Raw genomic sequence first — 21,845 nt, forward strand, 5'->3', positions numbered from 1 at the left:
GCAGTAAAAATAAATGTTTTGTCATACACGTGGTATACGGTCTGATATACCACAGCAGTCAGCCAATCAGCATTCAGTGCTCGAACCACCCAGTTTATAATGCATTATGATACAGTTAATGTATTGTTAGACTTGTCATGAAGAGCAAGTATGACCACGTAATATTGTCTTATCGTCGATGAACCTGTCTTTCAGATCTATGCCTACCTGGACAAGTACGTAGTGGGTCAGTCCTATGCAAAGAAAGTGCTGGCGGTAGCTGTGTATAATCACTACAAGAGAATCTACAACAACATCCCTGCTGGGAGCAGACAGGTGGAGGTGGAGAAACAGGCCTCGCTCACTCCACGAGGTTAGTAGTACAGTCTACTGTTAGTTAGAAACAGGCCTCGTTCACACCGAGGTTAGTAGTACAGTCTACTGTTAGTTAGAAACAGGCCTCGCTCATTCCACGAGGTTAGTAGTACAGTCTACTGTTAGTTAGAAACAGGCCTCGTTCACTCCACGAGGTCAGTAGTACAGTCTACTGTTAGTTAGAAACAGGCCTCGCTCATTCCACGAGGTTAGTAGTACAGTCTACTGTTAGTTAGAAACAGGCCTCGCTCATTCCACGAGGTTAGTAGTACAGTCTACTGTTAGTTAGAAACAGGCCTCGTTCACTCCACGAGGTCAGTAGTACAGTCTACTGTTAGTTAGAAACAGGCCTCGTTCACACCGAGGTTAGTAGTACAGTCTACTGTTAGTTAGAAACAGGCCTCGCTCATTCCACGAGGTTAGTAGTACAGTCTACTGTTAGTTAGAAACAGGCCTCGCTCATTCCACGAGGTTAGTAGTACAGTCTACTGTTAGTTAGAAACAGGCCTCGCTCATTCCACGAGGTTAGTAGTACAGTCTACCGTTATTTAGAAACAGGCCTCGCTCATTCCACGAGGTTAGTAGTACAGTCTACTGTTAGTTAGAAACAGGCCTCGTTCACACCGAGGTTAGTAGTACAGTCTACTGTTAGTTAGAAACAGGCCTCGCTCACACCGAGGTCAGTAGTACAGTCTACTGTTAGTTAGAAACAGGCCTCGCTCACACCGAGGTCAGTAGTACAGTCTACTGTTAGTTAGAAACAGGCCTCGCTCACACCGAGGTCAGTAGTACAGTCTACTGTTCGTTAGAAACAGGCCTCGTTCACACCGAGGTCAGTAGTACAGTCTACTGTTCGTTAGAAACAGGCCTCGCTCATTCCACGAGGTTAGTAGTACAGTCTACTGTTCGTTAGAAACAGGCCTCGCTCATTCCACGAGGTCAGTAGTACAGTCTACTGTTCGTTAGAAACAGGCCTCGTTCACACCGAGGTCAGTAGTACAGTCTACTGTTAGTTAGAAACAGGCCTCGCTCATTCCACGAGGTTAGTAGTACAGTCTACTGTTAGTTAGAAACAGGCCTCGTTCACACCGAGGTCAGTAGTACAGTCTACTGTTAGTTAGAAACAGGCCTCGTTCACCCCGAGGTTAGTAGTACAGTCTACTGTTCGTTAGAAACAGGCCTCGTTCACACCGAGGTCAGTAGTACAGTCTACTGTTCGTTAGAAACGGGCCTCGCTCATTCCACGAGGTTAGTAGTACAGTCTACTGTTAGTTAGAAACAGGCCTCGCTCATTCCACGAGGTCAGTAGTACAGTCTACTGTTAGTTAGAAACAGGCCTCGTTCACACCGAGGTCAGTAGTACAGTCTACTGTTAGTTAGAAACAGGCCTCGCTCACACCGAGGTCAGTAGTACAGTCTACTGTTCGTTAGAAACAGGCCTCGTTCACACCGAGGTCAGTAGTACAGTCTACTGTTCGTTAGAAACAGGCCTCGCTCATTCCACGAGGTTAGTAGTACAGTCTACTGTTCGTTAGAAACAGGCCTCGCTCATTCCACGAGGTCAGTAGTACAGTCTACTGTTCGTTAGAAACAGGCCTCGTTCACACCGAGGTCAGTAGTACAGTCTACTGTTAGTTAGAAACAGGCCTCGCTCATTCCACGAGGTTAGTAGTACAGTCTACTGTTAGTTAGAAACAGGCCTCGTTCACACCGAGGTCAGTAGTACAGTCTACTGTTAGTTAGAAACAGGCCTCGTTCACCCCGAGGTTAGTAGTACAGTCTACTGTTCGTTAGAAACAGGCCTCGTTCACACCGAGGTCAGTAGTACAGTCTACTGTTCGTTAGAAACGGGCCTCGCTCATTCCACGAGGTTAGTAGTACAGTCTACTGTTAGTTAGAAACAGGCCTCGCTCATTCCACGAGGTCAGTAGTACAGTCTACTGTTAGTTAGAAACAGGCCTCGTTCACACCGAGGTCAGTAGTACAGTCTACTGTTAGTTAGAAACAGGCCTCGCTCATTCCACGAGGTTAGTAGTACAGTCTACTGTTAGTTAGAAACAGGCCTCGTTCATTCCACGAGGTTAGTAGTACAGTCTACTGTTAGTTAGAAACAGGCCTAGTTCACCCCGAGGTCAGTAGTACAGTCTACTGTTAGTTAGAAACAGGCCTCGCTCATTCCACGAGGTCAGTAGTACAGTCTACTGTTAGTTAGAAACAGGCCTCGTTCACACCGAGGTCAGTAGTACAGTCTACTGTTAGTTAGAAACAGGCCTCGCTCACTCCACGAGGTCAGTAGTACAGTCTACTGTTAGTTAGAAACAGGCCTCGTTCACACCGAGGTTAGTAGTACAGTCTACTGTTAGTTAGAAACAGGCCTCGTTCACACCGAGGTCAGTAGTACAGTCTACTGTTAGTTAGAAACAGGCCTCGCTCATTCCACGAGGTCAGTAGTACAGTCTACTGTTAGTTAGAAACAGGCCTCGCTCATTCCACGAGGTCAGTAGTACAGTCTACTGTTAGTTAGAAACAGGCCTCGCTCATTCCACGAGGTTAGTAGTACAGTCTACTGTTAGTTAGAAACAGGCCTCGCTCACTCCACGAGGTTAGTAGTACAGTCTACTGTTAGTTAGAAACAGGCCTCGTTCACACCGAGGTTAGTAGTACAGTCTACTGTTAGTTAGAAACAGGCCTAGTTCACCCCGAGGTCAGTAGTACAGTCTACTGTTAGTTAGAAACAGGCCTCGTTCACACCGAGGTCAGTACAGTTAGTCATTTGGTTGAACACTTTTAAAAAATATATATATATTTTAAAAGTTTGCTTACTTCAGAATAGTAGAATTTCATTCGGCAACAGTGTTGTACTTTCATTATTATGAACAAAGAACTAACCACTGTTTACTAGAATGTTCTGAAACTCCTGTTCAGATGTCAGTCACCTCCAAGGTGCTCTCGTCTGTATCATTTGGCATTTGCTCAATGATTTACTTTTACCCCCACGATCAACATCTTAAATGGACGATGATAATGGATTTCAACAAGATGATAATGACAAGAATCAACAGTGGAATCTGATACTCTCTTACAAGGCTGCAGTGATAATAATGATGATGATGTCATCCTCTCTATAGAACTAGAGACGAGAAGACGGGAGGATGAGTACAGATTCACAAGTAAGTGATTTGATTGGTCCTCCTCGCATAGCTTTCTCCGTATCATTGGCTATTTTAAACATGTCACTTTTTTTGATTTTCAAGAATTGCTCAAATGCCAAAGTTTACAGACAACTCATAGTATCTTGTTGTCAATGACTTGTTGTTTTGCGGGTGTGTTAGATGAATTATTGTATAAATAATTTGCCATTTATGATTTTAAGTGTAATAAATATAAATATAAAAAAAATCGATAGTTACATATCGGGATATTATTTTGATGATACACTATATATCTTATCGTTTTTTTTATTTTTTACAAAATCGCAATATTATTATAATATTATTTTTCCACTAGTTGGCTGTACCTGCACCAACACTTCATAATTTGTTCTCCATCTTTTGAAATAGGCAGCCAATTAGATTTCAGCACTTATTTCCCATGACTGATCAAAACTCGGTCTTCTCATGACTCTCTCTTGTCTCTCTGCAGCAGACATAATATGATGACCAATATGTTTGCAACATCGAATCACAGTAAAATCACAGTGTCGAATCGAAATACATATAGAATCGTGAGAACGGTGTGGTGATACTATGGTATGGTGATAATATGGTATGGTGATAATATGGTATGGTGAGGTCCCTCAGTATGGTGATAATATAGTGTTGTGAGGTCCCTCAGTATGGTGATAATATGGTATGGTGAGGTCCCTCAGTATGGTGATAATATGGTATGGTGAGGTCCCTCAGTATGGTGATAATATGGTATGGTGAGGTCCCTCAGTATGGTGATAATATGGTATGGTGAGGTCCCTCAGTATGGTGATAATATGGTGAGGTCCCTCAGTATGGTGATAATATGGTGAGGTCCCTCAGTATGGTGATAATATGGTATGGTGAGGTCCCTCAGTATGGTGATAATATGGTATGGTGAGGTCCCTCAGTATGGTGATAATATGGTATGGTGAGGTCCCTCAGTATGGTGATAATATGGTATGGTGAGGTCCCTCAGTATGGTGATAATATGGTGAGGTCCCTCAGTATGGTGATAATATGGTGAGGTCCCTCAGTATGGTGATAATATGGTATGGTGAGGTCCCTCAGTATGGTGATAATATGGTATGGTGAGGTCCCTCAGTATGGTGATAATATGGTATGGTGAGGTCCCTCAGTATGGTGATAATATGGTATGGTGAGGTCCCTCAGTATGGTGATAATATGGTATGGTGAGGTCCCTCAGTATGGTGATAATATGGTATGGTGAGGTCCCTCAGTATGGTGATAATATGGTATGGTGAGGTCCCTCAGTATGGTGATAATATGGTATGGTGAGGTCCCTCAGTATGGTGATAATATGATATGGTGAGGTCCCTCAGTATGGTGATAATATGGTATGGTGAGGTCCCTCAGTATGGTGATAATATAGTGTTGTGAGGTCCCTCAGTATGGTGATAATATGGTATGGTGAGGTCCCTCAGTATGGTGATAATATGGTATGGTGAGGTCCCTCAGTATGGTGATAATATGGTATGGTGAGGTCCCTCAGTATGGTGATAATATGGTATGGTGAGGTCCCTCAGTATGGTGATAATATGGTATGGTGAGGTCCCTCAGTATGGTGATAATATGGTATGGTGAGGTCCCTCAGTATGGTGATAATATGGTATGGTGAGGTCCCTCAGTATGGTGATAATATGGTGAGGTCCCTCAGTATGGTGATAATATGGTATGAGGTCCCTCAGTATGGTGATAATATGGTATGGTGAGGTCCCTCAGTATGGTGATAATATGGTATGGTGAGGTCCCTCAGTATGGTGATAATATGGTATGGTGAGGTCCCTCAGTATGGTGATAATATGGTATGGTGAGGTCCCTCAGTATGGTGATAATATGGTGAGGTCCCTCAGTATGGTGATAATATGGTATGGTGAGGTCCCTCAGTATGGTGATAATATGGTATGGTGAGGTCCTCAGTATGGTGATAATATGGTATGGTGAGGTCCCTCAGTATGGTGATAATATGGTATGGTGAGGTCCCTCAGTATGGTGATAATATGGTATGGTGAGGTCCCTCAGTATGGTGATAATATGGTATGGTGAGGTCCCTCAGTATGGTGATAATATGGTATGGTGAGGTCCCTCAGTATGGTGATAATATGGTATGGTGAGGTCCCTCAGTATGGTGATAATATGGTATGGTGAGGTCCCTCAGTATGGTGATAATATGATATGGTGAGGTCCCTCAGTATGGTGATAATATGGTATGGTGAGGTCCCTCAGTATGGTGATAATATAGGTTGTGAGGTCCCACAGTATGGTGATAATATGGTATGGTGAGGTCCCTCAGTATGGTGATAATATGGTATGGTGAGGTCCCAAAAACAGTATGGTGATAATATGGTATGGTGAGGTCCCTCAGTATGGTGATAATATGGTATGGTGAGGTCCCTCAGTATGGTGATAATATGGTATGGTGAGGTCCCTCAGTATGGTGATAATATGGTATGGTGAGGTCCCTCAGTATGGTGATAATATGGTATGGTGAGGTCCCTGTTCGGGAAAAGTATGAGCCTGGTCATTGAGTATGGTGTTAATATGGTATGGTGAGGTCCCTCAGTATGGTGATAATATGGTATGGTGAGGTCCTCAGTATGGTGATAATATAGTGTTGTGAGGTCCCTCAGTATGGTGATAATATGGTATGGTGAGGTCCCTCAGTATGGTGATAATATGGTATGGTGAGGTCCCTCAATAATATGGTATGGTGAGGTCCCTCAGTATGGTGATAATATGGTATGGTGAGGTCCCCTCAGTATGGTGATAATATAGTGTTGTGAGGTCCCTCAGTATGGTGATAATATAGTGTTGTGAGGTCCCTCAGTATGGTGATAATATGGGTATGGTGGTGAGGTCCCTCAGTATGGTGATAATATGGTATGGTGAGGTCCCTCAGTATGGTGATAATATGGTATGGTGAGGTCCCATCAGTATGGTGATAATATGGTATGGTGAGGTCCCTCAGTATGGTGATAATATGGTATGGTGAGGTCCCTCAGTATGGTGATAATATGGTATGGTGAGGTCCCTCAGTATGGTGATAATATGGTATGGTGAGGTCCCTCAGTATGGTGATAATATGGTGAGGTCCCTCAGTATGGTGATAATATGGTGAGGTCCCTCAGTATGGTGATAATATGGTATGGTGAGGTCCCTCAGTATGGTGATAATATGGTATGGTGAGGTCCCTCAGTATGGTGATAATATGGTATGGTGAGGTCCCTCAGTATGGTGATAATATGGTATGGTGAGGTCCCTCAGTATGGTGATAATATGGTATGGTGAGGTCCCTCAGTATGGTGATAATATGGTATGGTGAGGTCCCTCAGTATGGTGATAATATGGTATGGTGAGGTCCCTCAGTATGGTGATAATATGGTATGGTGAGGTCCCTCAGTATGGTGATAATATAGTGTTGTGAGGTCCCTCAGTATGGTGATAATATGGTATGGTGAGGTCCCTCAGTATGGTGATAATATGGTATGGTGAGGTCCCTCAGTATGGTGATAATATGGTATGGTGAGGTCCCTCAGTATGGTGATAATATGGTATGGTGAGGTCCCTCAGTATGGTGATAATATGGTATGGTGAGGTCCCTCAGTATGGTGATAATATGGTATGGTGAGGTCCCTCAGTATGGTGATAATATGGTATGGTGAGGTCCCTCAGTATGGTGTTAATATGGTATGGTGAGGTCCCTCAGTATGGTGATAATATGGTATGGTGAGGTCCCTCAGTATGGTGATAATATGGTATGGTGAGGTCCCTCAGTATGGTGATAATATGGTATGGTGAGGTCCCTCAGTATGGTGATAATATGGTATGGTGAGGTCCCTCAGTATGGTGATAATATGGTATGGTGAGGTCCCTCAGTATGGTGATAATATGGTATGGTGAGGTCCCTCAGTATGGTGATAATATGGTATGGTGAGGTCCCTCAGTATGGTGATAATATGGATTGGTGAGGTCCCTCAGTATGGTGATAATATGGTATGGTGAGGTCCCTCAGTATGGTGATACAGGGGGGAGTAGTGTGTATACTGTAGGTGATATGGTGGAGGTCCCTCAGTATGGTGATATGGTATGGTGAGGTCCCTCAGTATGGTGATAATATGGTATGGTGAGGTCCTCAGTATGGTGATAATATGGTATGGTGAGGTCCCTCAGTATGGTGATAATATGGTATGGTGAGGTCCCTCAGTATGGTGATAATATGGTATGGTGAGGTCCTCAGTATGGTGATAATATGGTATGGTGAGGTCCCTCAGTATGGTGATAATATTGTTGTGAGGTCCTCAGTATGGTGATAATATGGTATGGTGAGGTCCCTCAGTATGGTGATGGTATGGTGTCCCTCAGTATGGTGATAATATAGTGTTGTGAGGTCCCTCAGTATGGTGATAATATGGTATGGTGAGGTCCCTCAGTATGGTGATAATATGGTATGGTGAGGTCCCTCAGTATGGTGATAATATGGTATGGTGAGGTCCCTCAGTATGGTGATAATATAGTGTTGTGAGGTCCCTCAGTATGGTGATAATATGGTATGGTGAGGTCCCTCAGTATGGTGATCATATGGTATGGTGATAATATGGTATGGTGATAATATGGTATGGTGAGGTCCCTCAGTATGGTGATAATATAGTGTTGTGAGGTCCCTCAGTATGGTGATAATATGGTATGGTGAGGTCCCTCAGTATGGTGATAATATGGTATGGTGAGGTCCCTCAGTATGGTGATCATATGGTATGGTGAGGTCCCTCAGTATGGTGATAATATGGTATGGTCAGGTCCCTCAGTATGGTGATAATATGGTATGGTGAGGTCCCTCAGTATGGTGATAATATGGTATGGTGAGGTCCCTCAGTATGTTGATAATATGGTATGGTGAGGTCCCTCAGTATGGTGATAATATGGTATGGTGAGGTCCCTCAGTATGGTGATAATATGGTATGGTGAGGTCCCTCAGTATGGTGATAATATGGTATGGTGAGGTCCCTCAGTATGGTGATAATATGGTATGGTGAGGTCCCTCAGTATGGTGATAATATGGTATGGTGAGGTCCCTCAGTATGGTGATAATATGGTATGGTGAGGTCCCTCAGTATGGTGATAATATGGTATGGTGAGGTCCCTCAGTATGGTGATAATATGGTATGGTGAGGTCCCTCAGTATGGTGATAATATGGTATGGTGAGGTCCCTCAGTATGGTGATAATATGGTATGGTGAGGTCTCTCAGTATGGTGATAATATGGTATGGTGAGGTCCCTCAGTATGGTGATAATATGGTATGGTGAGGTCCCTCAGTATGGTGATAATATGGTATGGTGAGGTCTCTCAGTATGGTGATAATATGGTATGGTGAGGTCCCTCAGTATGGTGATAATATGGTATGGTGAGGTCTCTCAGTATGGTGATAATATGGTATGGTGAGGTCCCTCAGTATGGTGATAATACGGTATGGTGAGGTCCCTCAGTATGGTGATAATATAGTGTTGTGAGGTCCCTCAGTATGGTGATAATATGGTATGGTGAGGTCCCTCAGTATGGTGATAATATGGTATGGTGAGGTCCCTCAGTATGGTGATAATATAGTGTTGTGAGGTCCCTCAGTATGGTGATAATATGGTATGGTGAGGTCCCTCAGTATGGTGATAATATGGTATGGTGAGGTCCCTCAGTATGGTGATAATATAGTGTTGTGAGGTCCCTCAGTATGGTGATAATATGGTATGGTGAGGTCCCTCAGTATGGTGATAATATGGTATGGTGAGGTCCCTCAGTATGGTGATAATATGGTATGGTGATAATATGGTATGGTGATAATATGGTATGGTGAGGTCCCTCAGTATGGTGATAATATGGTATGGTGAGGTCCCTCAGTATGGTGATAATATGGTATGGTGAGGTCCCTCAGTATGGTGATAATATGGTATGGTGAGGTCCCTCAGTATGGTGATAATATAGTGTTGTGAGGTCCCTGGCAATTCCCAGCCCCAGTAATAAATCATCTGTGTGCACGTTGTGAACTCGGTGTAGCTAGTCGCCATGCTGGACAGATAAGGTGTTCCAATGACCCAGAAAATACATTTGTAGTCAAATCAAATCAAATTTATTTATATAGCCCTTCGTACATCAGCTGATATCTCAAAGTGCTATACAGAAACCCAACCTAAAACCCCAAACAGCAAGCAATGCAGGTGTAGAAGCACGGTGGCTAGTCTTGTTATCTATCCCAGCCTTCGGCCCTGCTCTCCTCATTCACACCAGGGTTCAAATATTATTTTGAAATCTTTCAAATACTTTGAGCGTTTGCTTTAGCCTACCTCGAGTGCCAGATGGGAGGGGTTTGCAGTTTTTACGACTATTCTATTGGTTCCATTGCACCAGGCAAGCTCAATCAAGCACATATAAAGTATTTGAAATGATTTTGAATACTATTTGAACCCAGGTCTGCTTTTCTTCATTTCGGTAACTCCACACTGGTTCCCAGTTCAGTTTAGCAATGCTGGGTGCATTTATTTTTAGATTGAACTTGGACCTATTGCTGCAATGGCAGCAGGCAGCACCACAGATACTGATACTTCACATTATAACTAGAGAGCCTAGATTATGCAATATCCTGCCTGGGGAAAAAAACACACAAAAAACAAGACACAAACTTGTTATAAATATATAAAACAATTCATTAATGCATTACATACTTTTAATACAACTCAAGTTGCCAGATCATAGAGAGTAAGCCAACATTGCATAGCCTGTTCGGGAAAAGTTACGTTTTATTGCCTGGTCATTGCTATGAGGGATGGGAAAACATTGACCCAAAATGGATTCCCCTAGCCTGGGTGCCAGTCTTTTTTTCCTGCCCTCTCGCCAACTCCTTTATGGAATCAGTCATGTCGAAGAAGCTTGACAAGGATGGCAGTGGAGTTGACATTTGGCAAGAGAACAAACTGATCTGGGACCAGGTTAGAATTCACCACTGTCCTGCTGCCAAATCTGAACCCAAATATACAATACGACTGTTTTTTGTTTACATTTGTCATTATAGAACTCCTTCAAATAGCAGGGATCAGTCCCCATGGCAACGCCCTGGGAGCTTCCATGCAGCAACAGGCCACTCAGCAGGCTCCTCAGGAGAGGAGGGGCGGAGACGTGTTAGACTCCACACACACCGACATCAAACTGGAGAAGAGCAACATCGTGCTGCTAGGCCCCACCGGATCAGGTTAGTAGACTACTCGTGACGTCATCAAACCAGTTCTGACATCACTCGTGATGTCATCAAACCGGTTCTGACATCACTCGTGACGTCATCAAACCGGTTCTGACATCACTCGTGATGTCATCAAACCGGTTCTGGCATCACTCGTGACGTCATCAAACCGGTTCTGACATCACTCGTGACGTCATCAAACCGGTTTTGGCATCACTCGTGACGTCATCAAACCGGTTCTGGCATCAGTGTGAGACGAACTAAATGCGTTGTGGCTCGTACCGTCAATATCCTGGGACAAAAAGCCAAGGCACTTCTCATTCATTTTTGTTACCATTTATTTTAGTTATAAACAGGGTACATGCCTATATACTGTACTCTATACCATCTACTGCATCTTGTCTATGCTGTTCGGCTATCGCTCATCCATATATTTATATGTACATATTCTCATTCCCCCCCTTCAGATTTGTGTGTATTAGGTATTTGTTAGATATTACTTGTTAGATATTTGCTTGGGGGGGGGTCTGTCACAGACTAAGGCAGGACAGTTGAAACTGGATCAGCAGCGCGACCAGGTGGACTGGGGACAGCCATGAGCCAGGTAGTCCTGAGACATGGTCCTCGGGAGAGAGAGAGAGAATTAGAGGGAGCATACTTAAATTCACACAGGACACCAGATAAGACAGGAGAATTTCACCAGCTGTATCGGTCTGACCCTTGCCCCCTGGCACATAAGGCTATTGCAGCATAGATACTGGAGGCTGAGACAGGGGGAGTCAGGAGACATTGTGGCCACGTCCATAGATACCCCTGGACAGGGCCAACCAGGCAGGAGGTTATATGTGTAATCTGCTTGAAACATTAAAGTGACTTACCTTACAGATACAAGGCAGCCATTTTCCACTCCATTCAAATGCAAATCATTTGATTCATACACTCTGGCTGTCGTGGTTTTATTTAAACCTGTCCTTCCCTCATCTACACTGATATTATTTCAGTAGAACTCGATTATGATTTTTTTTTTAAATCTATCTATCCTATCTATCCTATCTATCCTATCTATCTATCTATCCTATCTATCTATCTATCTATCTATCTATCTATCTATCTATCTATCTATCTATCTATCTATCTATCTATCTATCTATCTATCTATCTATCTATCTATCTATCTATCTATCTATCTATCTATCTATCCTATCTATCCTATCTATCTATCTATCTATCTATAATGACAACCTACATGGAAAAACAGGCCCCCTCCATACATACAGACTATTTTAGTTAATTGAAGTTTGATAAATTACATTTAGAAATGTGTTTTAGTAACATGTAATTTGTCTATTTCCATGTTCAGTTAGTGTTTTACAAACAGCTGGTTTATTTCCAGAGACATAAAATCGATCGATCGATCGTTATTATTCATAACATGTTAGAATATTAAAACCTTTATTGACATGGATTAAGGAAAATCAGAAGCAGAATACATGCATTGTGTCAGACCTGTGATTTACAAACAAACTGCAGTGAAATACATCCTTACTGTCCTTACACATTCTTTACTGTACTTTCCCAGGCAAGACGTTGTTGGCCCAGACCCTGGCCAAGTGTCTAGATGTACCCTTTGCCATCTGTGACTGTACCACCCTGACCCAGGCTGGCTACGTGGGGGAGGATATCGAGTCTGTTATCGCCAAGCTGCTGCAGGATGCAAACTACTCTGTGGATAAAGCACAGCAAGGTGGGCGAATCACAAACTCTGTTTTCTGGGTTATTTTAGGCATGTTTAAAGACATGCTCCGGTACTATGGCGACCTAAGAAAATATTTGGCTTTTGGGGCTGGTTGTGTCAATGTGCAGTTCATGGATAATCTATGAGGAGAATTACTGTTATACCTCAATTAGCCACCACATCAGATAGTGACTGCATTCTTGAAGATGTGCCGTGCCATTTTCCCTACATTTCCCCCCGCATGGGCCAGCCCCCTAACAATTCAAGTTCTAGCCAATGAGCTTCAGCCCTTCGCATTTGAGTGAGCAAGAGGCCTGCGTTATCCAATGATGTTGCACGGCGGCCCAGAGAGAGCTCGTGAGCACTACTTTCAGAACTACTGGCAAAAAAACTATACAAAAGTACCGGAGAATCTCTTTAATAGACCTGTTTTACAAGCCCCAGTATTATGAAAAAGGAACTAGATTTGGACTGTGTTCTGTAATTTTATTATGCAACTTCCTAATAAGCCCCTTTGAACAATATATGGTTTTGTCCTTTAACCCTCCGAAAGGCACCCAGGCTGGAGAGTTTCTGGGTGCCCAGTTTCTGGGTTGGAGCAGTTGTTGTGGTGGGTGCCTTGCTCAATGGGCACAATGGCAGGCAATGGCATCTATGAGTTGATACCAGCAACGCTTCGGTTGCCAGCTCACTTCCCAACAGATTTTTGCATGTCAGACCCGGGATTCGGACTGGCAACCGTCCGGTTGCTGGCTCATCTCTCTCTAACCGCTCATTTGGCTTTTTTGGAACTGAGCTAACCTGCTCCAGCGTGTTGTTCCACAGCTGACCCTGTGCTGTTTCCTGCCTCTTGTACTCTCTCTGTGTCTCTGTCTCTGTATGTGATGTATAGAGAGGGGTTGGGAATAACCTAGGACAGGAAAAAACGACCCATTTCTGATTCCGATTAGACGATAAAGTTGTCATTTTTTCCGTGGTTTCCCTGTACAATAGGCATAGTGTTTCTTGATGAGGTGGACAAGATTGGCAGTGTTCCTGGGATCCACCAGCTCAGAGACGTAGGAGGAGAGGGTGTACAACAGGTCAGTACTGTTCTACACGGTCCACAAGTCTAGTAGATGCCTCTAGTGTGTAGAGGGAGGTATTCAACTCTCTCTTTAACACTACATACCTCCAATAATGACACTTTAGTTAATGTTCAAACACTTGCCCTGTCATCTACGTACCTCTAATAGTGATCAGGGATGCAAACTAGTCACCTTTAGAAGAGATTTGACATTTTTAATCCAAAATGGGTGACCTACCTGATTTGTGTAGATCCGATGGGGGGGGTGCTTTGGATCACTACTGGCTGTAAGAGAACAAGTGATGCGCGTTTACCGCTATACTGTCTGTATCCAAGTCTCAGCCAATCGTCCACATAACAACAGAATGCTGCTGAAGAGAGAAGAGACAACCGATTTGCTAGTTATAGCATCAGCGTGCACCCTGGGAAGACAGCAGAGAGTAGAAAGGCAGTTTGGCAGTTACAGCATCAGCGTGCACCCTGGGAAGACAGCAGAGAGTAGAAAGGCAGTTTGACAGTTACAGCATCAGCGTGCACCCTGGGAAGACAGCAGAGAGTAGAAAGGCAGTTTGACAGTTACAGCATCAGCGTGCACCCTGGGAAGACAGCAGAGAGTAGAAAGGCAGTTTGACAGTTATAGCATCAGCGTGCACCCTGGGAAGACAGCAGTGAGTAGAAAGGCAGTTTGACAGTTATAGCATCAGCGTGCACCCTGGGAAGACAGCAGAGAGTAGAAAGGCAGTTTGACAGTTACAGCAGCACGTCCCCTGGACGGTAACGAAGAGGTAGGTGAGAAGCCTGACCACAGAGATGGGGGTGAGAAGGTGAGGAAGCGTACTTCATGAGCTGTAACCGGGGAAAAAAGGGCGTTTGGAAAGTTTGAGGTGAGGGAGAAAGTGTGGTGGAACAAGTATTGTTAGCATTTTTAATTAAGTAACGTTATCTTGTTAGCTGGATCGAATCCTCCATTAGCTAGCCAGATAAATGTTGAGCAACATCTGATCAAATAACTTAGCTGATCAAATAATTTAGTTTATAGTGTGAAAATGAACTGGCTAATAAAGTCACAGCTAACGTTAGCTAGCTATGCTATCCTTACAACACCAGATAAGCTAACATTAATAACCTAACCAATTCACTATAGTATTAACTGGTATACGACTCCTTGCCCTTCCAAGTTATAACGCGTTAGTTGCTTACTGGACCCTGGCAATCTGTGTGAAATGTTAACATGGTTAACTAGCTAACAAACTAACTACTATCTGTGAACCAATGTTTTCCCTCTACAGTATGTGGTTAATTTTCAGAATGAGAGAATTAGGTGAAAATGAGGCGTTGCTTGTTAAACAAGTGGATTCAGGGATGAAGTGTAGCTGGAGCTGGGCCTGGTTTAAACTGGTTGCCACTGTAGAGGTGAAAAGAACACCACACACTTTCCCTCTTGCTCACTTCTTCAATACATTGTATAAAAATGAGTATGTCAGGTGTTACTCTGCCTGAAAGAGATCAATTATACCACAAAGGGTATCAAGCTCTGCTGGCACGTTGGAGAACAGGTGTCCACAGGCAGAACGTGTACAGTGTAATAATGTGCAGTGTGTAGCCCTAAGATATTGCTTTTGTTGCGTTGAACTTGATAGTAAAACTTGTCTGTGAGTGAGGGGGAACTATTCAATTTTTAACTCGGTGAATGTTATTTTTGCACACATGTAGCCTTGTGCACTTGATCGATGTCTACTATAGTGGCCAAATATTTTGAGTTAAAAATAGAATGCCTGTTTGTTTTATTCTATTTCTACTTTAAGATGAGTCTTCGTCATCGTCCCCCCCCCCCCAGTGCAATATTTAGATGTGTGTGACCACAAGCCTTCTATTGTAAAGGCTGTCATGGCTAACTGCAATATTAGTGTATAAGAGGTTTTTTAAATTTTCCATTCATTAAAAAAATATAAAAATTATATATCATTTTGTTGATAGTTGACAACAACAAAAAAATGACAAATCCATTTGAATCTCGTCACTTTGGTAACATAACATAAAGTCAAGAGGTGTGAAATGCTTTCTGAATGCATTGTGTATGGTATGGGAGGCGTTAAGTGTTTGACAAGCGTTTTGTTTGTAGGGTCTGCTCAAACTCCTGGAGGGCACGATAGTGAGCGTTCCAGAGAAGAACTCCAGGAAGTTGAGAGGAGAAACGGTGCAGGTGGACACCACTAACATCCTGTTCGTAGCGTCAGGGGCCTTCAACGGACTCGACAGAATCGTCAGCAGACGGAAGAATGAAAAGGTGAGTAAGAAATAGAATTATTATTTTCCCTCTGTGTGTCCACCCAGACCTGTAATAAGGCTGTAGTCCTCTGTGTATCCAGACCTGTAAAAGGCTGTAGTCCTCTGTGTATCCAGACCTGTAAAAGGCTGTAGTCCTCTGTGTATCCAGACCTGTAAAAGGCTGTAGTCCTCTGTGTATCCAGACCTGTAATAAGGCTGTAGTCCTCTGTGTAACCACCCAGACCTGTAATAAGGCTGTAGTCCTCTGTGTAACCACCCAGACCTGTAATAAGGCTGTAGTCCTCTGTGTATCCAGACCTGTAAAAGGCTGTAGTCCTCTGTGTATCCAGACCTGTAAAAGGCTGTAGTCCTCTGTGTATCCAGACCTGTAATAAGGCTGTAGTCCTCTGTGTAACCACCCAGACCTGTAATAAGGCTGTAGTCCTCTGTGTATCCAGACCTGTAATAAGGCTGTAGTCCTCTGTGTATCCAGACCTGTAATAAGGCTGTAGTCCTCTGTGTATCCAGACCTGTAAAAGGCTGTAGTCCTCTGTGTATCCAGACCTGTAATAAGGCTGTAGTCCTCTGTGTAACCACCCAGACCTGTAATAAGGCTATAGTCCTCTGTGTAACCACCCAGACCTGTAATAAGGCTGTAGACCTCTGTGTAACCACCCAGACCTGTAATAAGGCTATAGTCCTCTGTGTATACACCCAGACCTGTAATAAGGCTGTAGTCCTCTGTGTATACACCCAGACCTGTAATAAGGCTGTAGTCCTCTGTGTATCCACCCAGACCTGTAATAAGGCTGTAGTCCTCTGTGTATCTGTGTACCCAGACCTGTACCCAGACCTGTAATAAGGCTGTAGTCCTCTGTGTATACACCCAGACCTGTAATAAGGCTGTAGTCCCTGTAATAAGGCTATCCACCCAGACCTGTAATAAGGCTGTAGTCCTCTGTGTATCCACCCAGACCTGTAATAAGGCTGTAGACCTCTGTGTATCCACCCAGACCTGTAATAAGGCTGTAGTCCTCTGTGTATTAACCCAGACCTGTAATAAGGCTATAGTCCTCTGTGTATCCACCCAGACCTGTAATAAGGCTGTAGTCCTCTGTGTATCCACCCAGACCTGTAATAAGGCTGTAGTCCTCTGTGTATCCACCCAGACCTGTAATAAGGCTGTAGTCCTCTGTGTATCCACCCAGACCTGTAATAAGGCTGTAGTCCTCTGTGTATCCACCCAGACCTGTAATAAGGCTGTAGACCTCTGTGTATCCACCCAGACCTGTAATAAGGCTGTAGTCCTCTGTGTATTAACCCAGACCTGTAATAAGGCTATAGTCCTCTGTGTATCCACCCAGACCTGTAATAAGGCTATAGACCTCTGTGTATCCACCCAGACCTGTAATAAGGCTGTAGACCTCTGTGTATCCACCCAGACCTGTAATAAGTCTATAGTCCTCTGTGTATCCACCCAGACCTGTAATAAGGCTATAGACCTCTGTGTATCCAGACCTGATTATTTCCTCTCTAAAATGGTCAACAAAGAGTGTCTCTTATCTGAGCAGTTTAGTTATTTGTCCCTTTTAATGCATTCTTTTCAGGAATGTAACATGAATGTCTCGACCTGGCGATCTTCCCCAGATGTCTAATGTCTTCAGTGTTTTAGTGTTATCACTTTCTGTAGTTTTTGTCTAGTAGCTGGACTTCAACACACCCGCTAATCTTCTTCTCCTTTCTAGTACCTGGGCTTTGGCACGCCCTCCAACATGGGTAAGGGTCGTCGTGCGGCGGCAGCAGCCGACCTGGCTAACAGTAGTGAACAGACCGACATGGTGGCAGAGATGGAGGAGAAGGACCGGCTGCTGAAGCTCGTGGAGGCCCGGGACCTCATTGAGTTTGGGATGATCCCGGAGTTTGTCGGGCGTCTGCCTGTGGTGGTACCTCTACACAGTCTGGATGAAGAGACGCTGGTCCGTATCCTGACAGAACCACGCAACGCCGTCATACCACAGTACCAGGCCCTGTTCAGCATGGACAAGGTAATTAGTAGTAGTTAGGGCTGGCACAATTAACGTATAACTGTGTAACCCATGATTATGGATGAAGACTGTCATGAAACTAAAATAACTGTCATAACCGTTTTAAAGAATATACACAAATGTATCTGGACACCCTTTCAAATTAGTGGATTCGGCTATTTCAGGTCTCGAGCACATACAGCCATGCAATGTCCGTAAACACTGGCAGTAAAATGGCCCTACTGAAGAGCTCAGTGACTTTCAACGTGCCACCGTCACCAACAAGTCAGTTTGTCAAATTTCTGCCCTGCTAGAGCTGCCCTGGTCAGCTGTAAGTGCTGTCATTGTGAAGTGGAAACGTCTAGGAGCAACAACGGCTCAGCCGCGAAGTGGTAGGCCACACGAGCTCACAGAAAGGGACCGCCGAGTGCTGAAGCGTAGCGCGCCGAAATCATGTGTCCTCGGTTGCAACACTCACTACCGAGTTCCAAACTGTCTCTGGAAGCAACGTGAGCACAATAACTGTTCGTTCCACACAGAAGCCTAAGATCACCATGCGCAATGCCAAGTGTCAGTGAAAGTGGTGTAAAGCTCACCGCTATTGGACTCTGGAGCAGTGGAAATCTGTTCTCTGGAGTGATGAATCACGCTTCACCATCTGGCAGTCCAACGGCCGAATCGGACTACCTGCCCGGATGCATAGTGCAAAATGTAAAGTTTGGTGGAGGTCTGGGGCTGTTTTTTCATAGTTTGGGCTTGTGTAAAAGCTTTGCTTCCCTCCCTCTCCTCGACCCCTACCTGGGCTCGAACCAGGGACCCTCTGCACACATCAACAACAGTCACCCTCGAAGCACCGTTACCCGTCGCTCCACAAAAGCCGCGGCCCTTGAACAGCAAGGGGAACGACTACACTATCGTTCAAAAGTTTGGGGTCACTTAGAAATGTCCTTGTTTTAGAAAGAAAAGCACATTTCTTTGTCCAATAAAATAACATCAAATAGATCAGAAATACAGTATAGACATTGTTAATGTTGTAAATGACTATTGTAGCTGGTAACGGTATATTGTTTTTAATATAATATCTACATAGGCGCACAGAGGCCCATTATCAGCAACCATCACTCCTGTGTTCCAATGGCACGTTGTGTTAGCTAATCCAAGTTGATCATTTTTAAAAGGCTAATTGATCATTAGAAAACCCTTTTTTTTTGCAATTATGTTTAAAGATTTAACCTGTTTAAGTTACGGAATATGTCCGCAAAAAAAAGTGGTGTGTGCAGCTCTCAATGACCAATTCAATGTTTCTGCGTCGGGCCTCTATATGGGACGGGAAGGCCACTGAATGTTTCTGCGTCGGGCCTCTATATGGGACGGGAAGGCCACTGAATGTTTCTGCGTCGGGCCTCTATATGGGACGGGAAGGCCACTGAATGTTTCTGCGTCGGGCCTCTATATGGGGCGGGAAGGCCACTGAATGTTTCTGCGTCGGGCCTCTATATGGGGTGGGAAGGCCACTGAATGTTTCTGCGTCGGGCCTCTATATGGGGTGGGAAGAACACTGAATGTTTCTGCGTCGGGCCTCTGTATGGGACGGGAAGGCCACTGAATGTTTCTGCGTCGGGCCTCTATATGGGACGGGAAGGCCACTGAATGTTTCTGCGTCGGGCCTCTATATGGGGTGGGATGAACACTGAATGTTTCTGCGTCGGGCCTCTGTATGGGGTGGGAAGAACACTGGAAGTTCTATGCTTCGATTCCTAATTAGTTTGAGATTGGAATTGTTTGCAAACAGCGATATTTTCATTACTAATAAGATGAACTGGCTTGCCATTGGGAAAAGATGGAGAGATGAACGCATATTGAAAATAAGAATGTGTTCTTAACTGACTTGCCTGGTTAAATAAAGGTTAAAAAAAAATAATAATAAAATAAAAAAATATCTCTGTACATTCTTCTCTGAAACTTCGGTTTTCATTATCCGCCTTTCTTCTTGATACTTTTTGAGAGCGACATGTTCTCTTGCTATCAAGCTAATTGTTCTGAACGAATGTTGACATTTAAAAAAAGTGGTGGACTACAGTAGGCTATGTAGACTTGTTTTTCCCCACCACTTAACGCACAGAGAAATAAACAAAAAATTATAATAATTTGATAGAGACGGTGGTTTTATGAGCGTAATCAGATAAATTATCTTATTGTCACTGAATTTATTATGTACCAATCATATGTGTTAAATCAATGAGATTGTTATTTTCACTGAATCTTCATTTGGGTATTGGTTAGCCTTGGAAACAGTCATGTTGTACAGCGCCATATTTTCCTAACAGAAACCCTGAGAGTTTTGTTTTTCTAGAAACACCATAATATGAATCAAATTAATTAAGCTACATTTCTTAATCAATCCCATATACTATGTTCTTACTAAAAAAGGTTTTAAATTCTCTAGTAGTACAGCCAATATTACAAAAAGTCAAATGCTTCTCAAAGATGCCCTCTGGTGGTCAAACTAGCACTAACGGCAACAATGGCTGACAATTAAATAACGTGCAATAGAATTCTGCGGCAGCCCGCAAGGTGTGCTGTAGTATGACGCAACTTTTACCTGAAGAACCACTGTAGTAGTAACACAAGGTAGTAGCAGCAGCAGGCCCTGTTCAGCATGGACAAGGTGAGGAAGGAAAGGCCTTCTTTCACGGGACTGGAACCACATCTCCCCTGCTGAGAATCTACTGGCTACCTACAGCTCACATACAAGTACTGCTGGCTACTACTTAGCAAACACACAGATAATATTGTCAATAATCAAGGATGTGTTTTTGTCATGTTTAGTCTAGTGTGGCAGGTATCCTAGTGGTTAGAGCATTGGACCAGTAACTGAAAGGTCGCTGGTTCGCATACCCAAGGTGACAAGGTGAAAAATCAGCCGATGCACCCTTGAGCAAGGCACTTAACCCTAATTTGCTCCAGGGGTGCCGTACTACTATGACTGGCGCTGTAAAACAACACATTTCACTGCACCTATCCAATGTATGTGACAATGAAACATAATCTTTTTTGTTGTTGTTGTCTTTAGATGTACGTATCACATTCACTCTTCCTGTGTCTCGGTTCCTGTTTTAACCTCCAGTGTGTTCCTCTCTCTCTCTCTCTGTCATTGTGTTCCAGTGTGAACTGAACGTAACGACAGATGCTCTGAGGGCCATCGCCAGGCTGGCTCTGGAGAGAAAGACTGGAGCCCGGGGCCTGAGGTCCATCATGGTCAGTCAGTACAGAACATGATTCACGATGCTCAATTCCTATAAGTTGGGGTATTTGAGTCTTTTATCAGCAGTCACAATATACACACAATGGCTTCAATTGATGACGATAAATATAAGTGGATATTTCTATTATGGTGAGTGATTTCTGTGACCATGAAGGTTAAATTAATTAATTAATATCCATGTCCTGTTTCAGTTTGCTGTGTGAAATGTCTCTCTTGTTTGTTTTTGTTTTTTTTTAATTACAGGAGAAGCTTCTTCTGGAGCCCATGTTCGAGGTGCCATGTTCAGACATCATGTCTGTGGAGTTAACCAAGGACGTCGTCCTGGGCAAATCAGAACCACAATACGGCAGGTTAGTCAGCACCTGTTTGGTTCTAATTCTCACTTCTCAAATCATATTATACAATGGCAAGTGTTTTAATTTGTGTTAGGCTGAAAAAAGAAGAGAGAAACACACTTTACACTAAAGAACATAGGGGAAAAAAAACAGGCCGCCATCGGAAATAACAATGACTTGTTCACTGACTCGCCTGGTGGAAGAAGAAGTATACAACAACCCCATCAATCATGCAGGTCCTACCTGTTGGTGTCATCATGTCAGAGGTTTATTAAGAACAGAACCCTGACCTGAAGTTCCTGTGTTATGGTCCTACCTGTTGGTGTCATCATGTCAGAGGTTTATTAAGAACAGAACCCTGACCTGAAGTT

At 43.7% G+C, this 21,845-nt stretch overlaps 1 protein-coding gene and 1 long non-coding RNA gene across 4 annotated transcripts in view; both read left to right on the top strand.

Moving 5' to 3' along the window:
* LOC118359380 (ATP-dependent Clp protease ATP-binding subunit clpX-like, mitochondrial) overlaps positions 1 to 21,845 on the top strand; it is a 38,799-nt gene that overhangs the window by 11,119 nt on the left and 5,835 nt on the right. For all 3 annotated transcript variants that reach the window (XM_052480914.1, XM_052480912.1, XM_052480913.1), the window contains exons 6-14: positions 196 to 352; positions 3,483 to 3,524; positions 10,617 to 10,793; positions 12,361 to 12,525; positions 13,510 to 13,598; positions 15,705 to 15,869; positions 17,596 to 17,895; positions 21,040 to 21,132; positions 21,383 to 21,489. In XM_052480914.1, the coding sequence (XP_052336874.1) occupies positions 196 to 352; positions 3,483 to 3,524; positions 10,617 to 10,793; positions 12,361 to 12,525; positions 13,510 to 13,598; positions 15,705 to 15,869; positions 17,596 to 17,895; positions 21,040 to 21,132; positions 21,383 to 21,489 (1,295 nt within the window). The remainder of the gene's footprint in view (positions 1 to 195; positions 353 to 3,482; positions 3,525 to 10,616; positions 10,794 to 12,360; positions 12,526 to 13,509; positions 13,599 to 15,704; positions 15,870 to 17,595; positions 17,896 to 21,039; positions 21,133 to 21,382; positions 21,490 to 21,845) is intronic.
* Positions 7,934 to 9,365, top strand: LOC127912122 (uncharacterized). The gene is made up of 3 exons (XR_008080924.1): positions 7,934 to 8,117; positions 8,184 to 8,251; positions 9,034 to 9,365. It is a non-coding gene; the product is annotated as an uncharacterized LOC127912122 (long non-coding RNA).

Source organism: Oncorhynchus keta, chromosome 26 (assembly GCF_023373465.1).
Source record: "Oncorhynchus keta strain PuntledgeMale-10-30-2019 chromosome 26, Oket_V2, whole genome shotgun sequence".
Classification (NCBI taxonomy): domain Eukaryota; kingdom Metazoa; phylum Chordata; class Actinopteri; order Salmoniformes; family Salmonidae; genus Oncorhynchus; species Oncorhynchus keta.